The sequence below is a fragment of the Trichechus manatus genome, unplaced genomic scaffold, assembly GCF_000243295.1.
Source record: "Trichechus manatus latirostris isolate Lorelei unplaced genomic scaffold, TriManLat1.0 scaffold00081, whole genome shotgun sequence".
In the NCBI taxonomy this organism is placed as follows: domain Eukaryota; kingdom Metazoa; phylum Chordata; class Mammalia; order Sirenia; family Trichechidae; genus Trichechus; species Trichechus manatus.
In genome coordinates this window covers 2,525,122-2,535,168 of record NW_004444017.1, presented here as the reverse complement: position 1 = coordinate 2,535,168, position 10,047 = coordinate 2,525,122, and the positions used below count along the sequence as shown (strand labels likewise).

General features: G+C 46.4%; 1 protein-coding gene across 3 annotated transcripts in view; it reads left to right on the top strand.

Moving 5' to 3' along the window:
* The window catches only part of TEAD4 (TEA domain transcription factor 4), an 89,700-nt gene that overhangs the window by 33,557 nt on the left and 46,096 nt on the right, over nt 1-10,047 (top strand). For 2 of the 3 annotated variants that reach the window (XM_004381180.2, XM_004381181.2), the window contains exon 3: nt 1,127-1,381. The exons of the other annotated variant lie outside the window; for it this stretch is intronic. In XM_004381180.2, coding sequence (XP_004381237.1) covers nt 1,375-1,381 — 7 coding nt within the window. In that variant the 5' untranslated portion in view covers nt 1,127-1,374. The remainder of the gene's footprint in view (nt 1-1,126; nt 1,382-10,047) is intronic. 3 annotated transcript variants of the gene reach the window in all.

The following is a 10,047-nucleotide window of genomic DNA, read 5'->3' as shown; positions in this document are numbered from 1 at the left end:
CATCCTACTTTGGTGAGTGGCATCTGGGGTCTTAAAAGCTTGCAAGAGGCCATCTAAGATGTATCAATTGGTCCCAACCACCTGGAGTAAAGGAGAATGAAGACACCAAGGAAAGTATTAGCCCAAGAGACAGAAGGGGCCACATAAACCGGAGACTTCATCAGCCTGAGACCAGAAGAACTAGATGGTGCCCGGCTACCACCGATGATCACCCTAACAGGGAACACAACAGAGAGTCCCTGATGGAGCAGGAGAAAGGTGGGGTGCAGAACTCAAATTCTAGGAAGAAGACCAGACTTAATGGTCTGAATGAGACTGGAGGAACCCTGGAAAGCATGGCCCCTGGATTCTCTATCAGCCCAGAACTAAAGCAATTTCCGAGGCCAACTCTTCAGGCAGGGATTGGACTGGACTGTGGGACATAAAGTGATACTCGTGAGGAGGGTGCCTCTTAGTGCAAGTAGATACAAGAGATTAAATGGACAGCTTCTGTCCAGAGGTGAGATGGGAAGGCAGAGAGGGTTAGGAGCTGGTTGAATGGACATGGGGAATCGAGGGTGGAAAGGAGGAGTGTGCTGTTGCAGTATGGGGAGAGCAATTAGGGTCACATAACAATGTGTGTATAAATTTTTGTATGGGAAAAAAATTTTAAAAAAGAGTCTGTGCTGGGCTATGTGTATGTGTGTTGGAGGGGAGAGGCAGTGAGGAGACTACTGACCTGCGTTTTGTTTTGCTTCCCTTTCTCCCAGTGTTGATTTAATGTTGGAACATCCCCTGGCATTTGGTCCTTGTCTCCTGCTTTTTTTCTCATTCCCATCTGGGAAACATGGATTCTCAGAGCGAAGGTCAGAGTGCCCAGGCCATTCTGTTCATTTGTAGGCCATTTCCTACAGAGGGGAAATGACCTCCCCACGATCCCAGACCTCCTGACTTCTCCCAGACCTTTCACTTCATTCTTTGCCCCTCTGGAGTCCCTGGCCTTTTCTGCCAGGCCCCTGTGCTGTGAGTGGCCAGGCCAGGAAGAGTGGCAGTTCTGGGGCTGTGGCACTCCCTGAGGTGGTCCCCCATCCCACGGTCTACATCGTTCCTCCACTTCTCACCAGTGCTGCGGTTTCTGCCCTCACAGGTCCAACGGGCGCTCCTCCAAGCGGAGCCTTGGAGGGCAAGGCCGGCACCATTACCTCCAACGAGTGGAGCTCTCCTAACTCCCCTGAGGGGAGCAACGTCTCTGGGGGCAGTCAGGCATTGGACAAGCCCATTGACAATGATGCAGAGGGCGTGTGGAGCCCGGATATTGAGCAGAGCTTCCAGGAGGCCCTGGCCATCTACCCGCCCTGTGGCCGGCGCAAAATCATCCTGTCGGATGAGGGCAAGATGTACGGTAAGGAGCCTTTTGGGGCTGGGCAGCAGGCCCCTGGGCTTATAGTCAAGCCCTGAAAATAGAGCCTAGGAAAGAAAGCTAGACACAGTAACTTTGGGGCTTCCTCTGAGTACCAGAAGGAGAAATGACCTCAAGGAGCTTCTACCAGGTAGACAGACACTGCTTTCTTCTGTCCTGGGTTTATAAGGGATAGGGAGGTGTCTAAGGAGAATCCTTTGAGTAGGTGTGGAGAGTGGGGCGCAGGGAGTCAAGAAGCTGTGGTGGTGGAAAATATGAGAAAAGGGACCCTGAGTAGGGTAGACTGTCCCCCCAGAGCAGACTGGGAAAACCCAAAAGCCATCCCCCAGGCAAATGCCTGACCATCACTAGGCTTCCCACTTTGGCTGTGAAGGTTGTTAGGAATGGGGTCACTGGACACATTCCCTCATTTGTTCATTCACTTATTTACTCATTTATGTAGCAAACATGTGCTGAGCCTTCTGTGTGCCAGGTGTGGTGGGTCACGTCTAGTCCCTAGATCTGAGTGGGAGTAGGAGAAAAGGTGAGCGAATACACAGCTTTAATACAAGGCAAACTGTGGGGAGTGCCCCAGGAGAGGGTCAAGCAGAGTGCTGTAGAACATGCACTCAGGAAAGGCCATCTCCAGCTGGGGTGATCAGAAAAGGCTTGATCTTCGTGAGTGGTTGGGGATCCAGAACATGTAGAGACACCTGTGTCCAGCAGCCATGTGGGAAGGACCAAGCATCTACGTGGGGCCATGTAGACTTTTGGATGCAAGAGAAGGGTATCTGGAAAAGTAAAAACAAACCCAGAACTGAACTGCTGTTTGAAGGCCCTGGTCAGGCCTTTATTCCCTTTGCAAAGTCCCCCAGGACCCCCAGCTTGGGCCATTGGCAGGGACTCAGGCTGGAGAAGGTCCCTGTAACTTACTGAAGTCTGTGACAACAGAGGGTTCCTGTCCCGGCTCCCCGCAAGATGGTTCCAGTTGTTCACTCCTGCGGGTTTCCATTCAAGTTCTCTCCTCCCACCCAGCATAGGTCCTCCTCAGCTGTTTAAAGGCACTCAGTGCAGGAGTCCCTGGGTGGTGCAAACGGTTAATGTGCTCAGCTGCTGACTGAAAGATTGACGGTTAGAGTTCACCCAAAGTTGTGTTGCAAGAAAGGCCTTCCGACCTACTTCCGGAAAATCAGCCATCGAAAACCCTGCGGAGCACAGTTCTACTCAGGCACACATGGGGTCGCCATGAGTTGGAACAGATTCAACAGCAACTGGTTTGTGTGTCAGTGCTGTGTGAGGGGCTCCTGGGGGCTGATTAAACTCAAATCTGGTTGCTTCTGGCCCAGGGAGTAGTAGTGTTCTCATAACCCTCAGTTGCCAGTTGAATTGCTCATCTTCTACCAGTCCACCCCTGTGGCTTTCCTCAGTTCCCACAGAGTCTCTCTTTACATCTGTGGGTGTCCATGTCCTGCGTCGGCCTCTCTGCACCACCCCTGCTCCAACCCTTCCTCCTGCTCTAATGCTTGCTTCTTACTTTTAGCACTAGGGAAGCTTTAAGGAGGAGACAGCTGATGTGTATGGGGCGCCTGTTGGGTGCCAGGTGTGGTACTGAGTGCTTTACATAGGTTATCCTCACTTAACTGATGAAGAAGCTGAGTCTCTGGGAGCCTAGGCTTTTCTATCACTTCAGTGGAGAATGGGGTAGGTGTTGATCATGAGCTTAAGTGTGATGGTCAGAAAGGGCGGGGGCACAGGGGGTGTGCAAGGGAGGACAACTGGTTTGGCAGTAGAGCTGTCGGGTCCTTGGTTGGGAAGACACAATATGGGCACAGGACACTTTACAGAACACGTCTGTGTGCTTTAAAAGGGACAAGTGGTCTGGTAAACATCATCAGGCAAGAGGCATTGAGCAAAGGGTGAGAGCTGAGGGTTACACAGGTGTCTGGGGTGACCCTGTGGAGATGGCAGAACATGGCATAATCAACACTTATTTGAGCTGGCACTGTAGACCAGGGCCTTTGGATGGTTAGTTTAATTTCATCCTTATAGGTAGCTATTTGGGATGGATTGACACAATGGTTGCAACTGCAGGCTCAGACATGACAACAATCATGAGGATGGCACAGGACAGGGCAGCGTTTTGATCTGTTGTACATCGGGTTGCTATGAGTCGTAACTGACTTGACAGCACCTAACAACAGGTAGATATTTCTATGCCCACTTCACATACAAAGATATTGTGATTAAGAGACTTTTCTTCGGTTGCACAGATGACTGTGGCAGAGCCAGGCATGGGGAAATGCAAAGCTGTGGGTTTTGGTAGGACTTGAGTTGGAATTGTTTGGCAGGAGGGGAGCCGTTGAGTAGGGGCAGCAGGATGAAAACGATGTTTGGCAAACTGTCCTGGCCATGCTGGCGTCCTGTATGTGGGCTCCCCTTCCCCTGTGCCGAGAGGCAGGGAGGGGAAAGGGTGAGGAGATCACTCAGAGTAGGACTGGGAGGAAGGGAGAGGAGAGGGGCAGAGGCCTGGAGCCTTTTAAACACCAAACCAAATCCACCGCCGTTGAGTCGATTGCAACTCGTAGTGGCCCTACAGGACAGTAGAACTGCCCCCTGCAGAAGCAGACTGCCACATCTTTCTCCCACAGAGCAGCTGGTGGGTTTGAACTGCTGACCTTTTGGTTAGCAGCCAAGCACTTAACCACTGTCCCACCAGGGGTCCTTAGGAACCTCTTAGTTATGCGTAATAACTCTGGAGTCTCCAAAGGTCTTTAACATGCACTGCCTCTTCGATCCTTTCAGGGGAGGTGAGGGAGGAATTATAATCTTCGTTTTGCAGATGCAGAAATGGGAGTTCATAGAAGCTGAGAATTTCCCCCGAGTCTCTCAGCTAGTAAATGGGATAGTGAGGGCTAGAACCCAAATCTTCTGCCTCCAAACCAGTGCTCCCGCCATCACCCAGAATGGCCTTTGTGAGCCTTCTTCCCTCCTCTCCCTGCTCCACCTCTGGCTTGGCCCCAGCTGCAGGTGGGTCAGGTTCTGGGCAGGGGGCCCAGAGGCTGCAGCAGTATCTGATGACGCCCCCGCCTCCACAACACCTGTCCTCCCTGACCACAGATCCTGCTGGGTGCCCGACGCTGGCTCATCCCCATCTCTTCTTACCAGTCCCGAGGTCTGAGCCCATGCAGGACCTCTCAGGGAGGTGGTAAGGGGCTCTGCGAAGCCTGACCAGTGGGTGGGGGTGGGCATAGAGGGCCCTGAGTGATGTGTGTGATGGGACCTGAGGGAGCAGAGGAGGAGGGCAGACTGACTCAGTCAGACCTCATCTCACTTGGGCTGTTCTTCTCCTGTCTTCTCATCTTCCTATCCTCTGTGTACCCTTAGCCCCATCCTCAGCCCTCAACTGGCATCCCCAGGAACGCCTTTACATTCTCCCTACTTCCCCACATCCAGAGCTCACCAGGCATTTTCCATGTCGTCCAGTCCAGCAGGACACTGGTTGGGGGTTGAGGGCAGGCAGGCAGGAGCAGGCCACAGGCAGGAAGTGGAGCTGACTCGACTCCATGGTGTCGAGAGCAAGACTTGAGACCCGGGAACCTGGCCTTGGCTCTCTGAGGACAAGGATTAGGCCTGCTCCCAGCCCAGGCCACGGCACACCACGAGCAGGGCACACTGACCAGGGCCAGGCAGACATGCAGATGACATGCAAAGCAACGCAACAGATTAATGCCTGTTATTTCTGAGCTGAGTCTCCCATGCTTGTTGGCCTGGGCCCTCCCTTTGAGCAGCCCTCACCTCTCCTGGGCCGGCACCCTGGCCTGGGGCTACTAGCCCCCTCCTGCTTATAGTCTCATCACTTTCATTTTTGCCCAGTCACTGTGTGACCCTCGCCCTGGCATCGTGCTGGTCACTGGCCTCTTTCAGCCAAGCTGGCTGCTGGCCCCTGTGGACAGGTGGTGGGGAGATGGGGGCGGGGTAACTTCTGCCCCATCAGCCCACGTTCTACCTTCTTCTCCTGTCCTCACAGCTCAGTGCTTGCCGGGGCTGTCTCGCTTCTCCCTTCTGTGTGCAGGAGGCCTGTGGCTGGATCTCAGGGTCTTCCTCTGTGTGTTTGTGCCTCTCACTCTTCTGGGCTCCTTCACTCTCTCTTTCTAAAGGTTGCTCTTGGATTTCCTGAGTCTTTCTGCCTCTCCTTTTCTCTCCTTCCCTGTCGCTGCTTTTCCTCTCCTTTCTCCCTTGTCTCACTGAGCCCCATCTCCCAGGCTTCCCACTCCTGTGAGCAGTCAGTCAGTTCTTACTAAGTGCCCCTTACTCTGGACCAGACGAGACTGAGGGCTCTGTGGTCTCTGAGGGTTCTCCAGGACTGCACAGTCTAATGGGGGAAGCAGGAGAAACATCTCTGGAAAGATAACTAACCAGCCAAGCAGGCACTTATATTGCATGCAGTCAGTAAATGAGGGGGCAAGATGACCTTGGACGTTTTCTTTTTTCTTTTTTTTAATTGTACTTTAGATGAAGGTTTACAGAACAACCTAGCTTCTCATTAAACAGTTAGTTTTATGACATTGGTTGACAAACCCACAACATCTCAACACTCTCCCTACTCGAACTTGGGTTCCTTATTACCAGCTTTCCTGTCCCCTCCTACCTTCTAGTCCTTGCCCCTGGGCTAGTGTGCCACTTTAGTCTCGTTTTGTTTTATGGGTCTGTCTAATCATTGGCTGCTAACCAAAAGGTTGGCAGTTCGAATTCACCACGTGCTGCTTGGAAACTATACGGGGCAGTTCTACTCTGTCCTATACAGTCACTGTGAGTTGGAATTGACTTGGTAGCAGTGGGGTTTTTTTTGGTTAATGGCTAGTGATCACAAGCATTTCCTCATGTGTCTGTTAGCTGCTTGAATGTCTTCTCTGGGAAAGTGTTCATTTCCTTTGCCCATTTTCTAATTGGATTATTTGCCTTGTTGTACAGGTGTTGGATTTTCCTGTGGATTTTAGAGATTAGAACTTTGTCGGATTTGTCATAGACAAAAATTTTTTCCCGGTCTATAGGTTTTCTTTTTAGTCTTTTGGTGAAGTCTTCTGATGAGCATAAGTGTTTAATTTTTAGAAGATCCCAGTTATCTAGCTTATCTTCTGGAGGTTGTGTGTTCTTAGTTATGGTTTGTATCCTGTTAATCCTGTGTATTAGGGCCTCTAAAGTTGATCCTATTTTTTCTTCTATGATCTCTATGGTTTTTGGTTTTATATTTCGGACTTTGATCCATTTTGAATTAATTTTTGTGTATGGTGTGAGGTATGGATCCTGTTTCATTTTTTTGCAGATGGACATCCAGTTTTCCCAGCACTATTTGTTAAAAAGACTCTCTTTTCCCCATTTGATGGACTTTGAGCCCTTGTGAAAGATCAGGTGACCATAGGTGGACAGATTTACATCTGGGTTCTCAGTTCTGTTCCATTGGTCAGTGTATCTGTTGTTGTACCAGTACCAGGCTGTTTCGACTACCATAGCTGTATGGTAGGTTCTGAGGTCAGGTAGTGCGAGTCCTCCTACTTTATTCTTCTTCTTCAGTAGTGCTTTAATTATCCAAGACTTCTTCCCTTTCCATATAAAGTTCATAATTAGCTTTTCCATCTCTTTAAAGAATGTTGTTGATATTTGGATCAGGATTGCATTGTATTTGTAAATTGCTTTCAGTAGAATTGTCATTTTCACAAGGTTAAGTCTACCTATCCGTGAGCATGGTATGTTTTTCCATTTCTGTAGATCTCTTTTGGTTTTTTGCAATAGTGTTTTATAGTTTTCTTTGTATAAGTCTTTTACATCCCTGATTAGATTTATTCCTAAGTATTTTTTTTTAGGGACTATTATAAATGGTATTGTTTTCCTGATTTTCTTTTTGTCATTCTCTTTATTGGTGTATAGGAATTCAACTGATTTTTGCATGTTTACCTTGTATCCTGCTGCTTTGCTGAATCTTTCTATTAGTTCCAGTAGTTTTCTGGTGGAGTCTTTTGGGTTTTATACATACAGTATCATATCATCCGCAAATAGGGACAGTTTAACTTCTTCATTACCAATTTGGATGTCCTTTTGTCATGGATTGAATTGTGTCCCCCAAAAAAATAGGTGTATTAATTTGGCTGGCCCATGATTCCCAGTATTGTGTGGTTGTCCTCCATTTTGTGATTGTAATTTTATGTTAAGGAGAATTAGGGTGGGATTGTAACACCCTTACTAAGGTCACATCCCTGCCTGAGTCAGTGTAAAGGGAGTTTTCCTAGGATGTTGCCTGCACCACCTTTTATCTTGCAAGAGATAAAAGCAAAGGGAAGCAAGCAGAGAGTTGAGGACCTCATACTACCAAGAAAGAAGCACCGGGAGCAGAGCACATCCTTTGGACCTGGATTCCTGCGTGGAGAGGCTCCTATTCCAGAGGAAGATTGATAACAAGGACCTTACTCCAGAGGGAGAAAGCCTTCCTCTGGAGCGGACACCCTGAATTTGGACTTGTAACCTACTAGACTGTGAGAGAATAAATTTCTCTTGGTTAAAGCCTTCCACTTGTGGTATTTTGGTTATAGCAGCACTAGATAACTATGACACTTTTATTTCTTTTTCTTGCCTTATTGCTCTAGCTAGGACTTCCAGCACAGTGTTAAATAGGAGCGGTGATAAAGGGCATCATTGTCTTGTTCCTCTTCTCAAAGGGAATGTTTTTAGCCTTCTCCATTAAGAATGATGTTGGCTGTTCTTTTTGTATAGATGCCCTTTATTATGTTGAAGAATTTTGCTTCTGTACTTATTTTATTGAGAGTTTTTATCAGGAATGGGTGTTGGACATTGTTAAATGCCTTTTCTATGTTGATTGAGATGGTTATATGCTTTCTTTCTTTTATTTATGTGGTGAATTAGGTTGATTTTCTAATGTTGAACCATCCTTGCATACCTGGTGTGAATCTTACTTGGTCATTGTGTGTTATTTTCTTAAAATGATGCTGAATTCTATTGGCTAGAAGTGTCTTTGCCTGGTTTTGGTATCAGGATTATGCTGGCTTCATAGAATGAATTCGGAAGTATCTCTTCTTTCTATGTTCTGAAATAGTTTGAGTAGTACTGGTATAAGCTCTTCTCTGAATGTTTGGTAGAATTCTCCAGTGAAGCCATCTGGGCCAGGGCTTTATTTGTTGAAAGTTTTTTTAATTACCTTTTCAATCTCTTGTTATGGGTCTGTTCAGCTTTTCAACATCATTTTGTGTTAGTTTGGGTAGGTAGTGTGTTTCTAGAAATTTGTCCATTTCCTCTAGGTTTTCAGATTTGTTAGAGTATAGTTTTTCATAATACTCTGTTATGAACGTTTTTATTTCCATTGGGTCTGTTGTAATGTCCCCCATTTCGTTTCTTATTTGGGTAATTTGTGTCCTCTCCTGTTTTTCTTTGTCATTTTGGCCAGTGGTTTCTCAATTTTGTTGATCCTTTCAAAGAACCAACTTTTGGTTTTGTTAATTCTTTCTATGTTTTTCTATTCTGTATTTCATTTATTTCTGCTCTGATCTTCATTATTTCCTTTCTTCTGGTGGCTGTGGGCTTCTTTTGTTGTTCTCTTTCTATTTGTTCAAGTTGTGTAGCTAACATTTTGATTTTGTCCCTTTCTTTTGTGATGTGCACATCTATTGCTATGAATTGTCCTTCAAGGACTGCCTTTGCTGTGTCCCAAAGGTTTTGGTATAATGTGTTTTCATTCTCGTTTGATTCTAGGAATTTTTTGATTCCATCTTTGATTTCTTCTATTACCCGGTGGTTTTTAAGCAGGGTGTTTTTCCGTTTCCATGTAATTAATTTTTTATTTCCTTGCTCTTCCTGTTGTTAATTTCTACCTTGATGGCATTGTGGTCAGAGAAGATACTTTGTATTATCTCAGTGTTTTGAATTTTGTTGAGGGTTGCTTTGTGGCCTAAGATGTAGTCTATTCTGGAGAACTTTCCATGTGCATTGGAAAAGAATGTGTACTTTGCAGCTGTTGGGTGGAGTGTTCTATATATGTCTATGAGGTCAAGCTGGCTGATTGTGTGGTTTAGAGCTTCTGTATCTTTGTTGAGTTTCTTTTTAGATGTTCTGTCCTTTACTGAGAGTGGTGTGTTGAAGTGTCCTAGTGTTATGGTGGATATGTCAGTTTCTCTTTTCAGTGCTGTTAGAGTTTGTTTTATGTATTTTGGAGCCCTGTCATTGGGTGCATAGGTATTTATTATGGTTATATCTTCATGATGTATCATCCCTTTAATCATTATATAGTGCCCTTCCTTGTCTGTATAGTGCATTTTGTTCTAAAGTCTATTTTATCTGAGATTAATATTGCCAGTCCAGCTCTTTTTTGGTAGCTGTTTACTTGATATATTTTTTCCTGTCCTTTGATTTTTAAGAAATTTCTGTCTTTGCTTCTGAGGTGTGTCTCTTGTAGACAGCACATTGATGGATCCTGTTTTTTGTATCCATTCTGTCACTGTCTGTCTCTTTGGGTGCATTTAGGCCATTTATGTTCAGTGTAATTATTGATACGTGTGAGTTTATTGCTGTCATTTCATAGTGCTTTTTTTTTTGTGGTGCTTATGTTTTCTTTGTTCCTTTTACTCTCCTGTGCTGAATTCCTTTTGTTTGTGGATTTTTTTTTT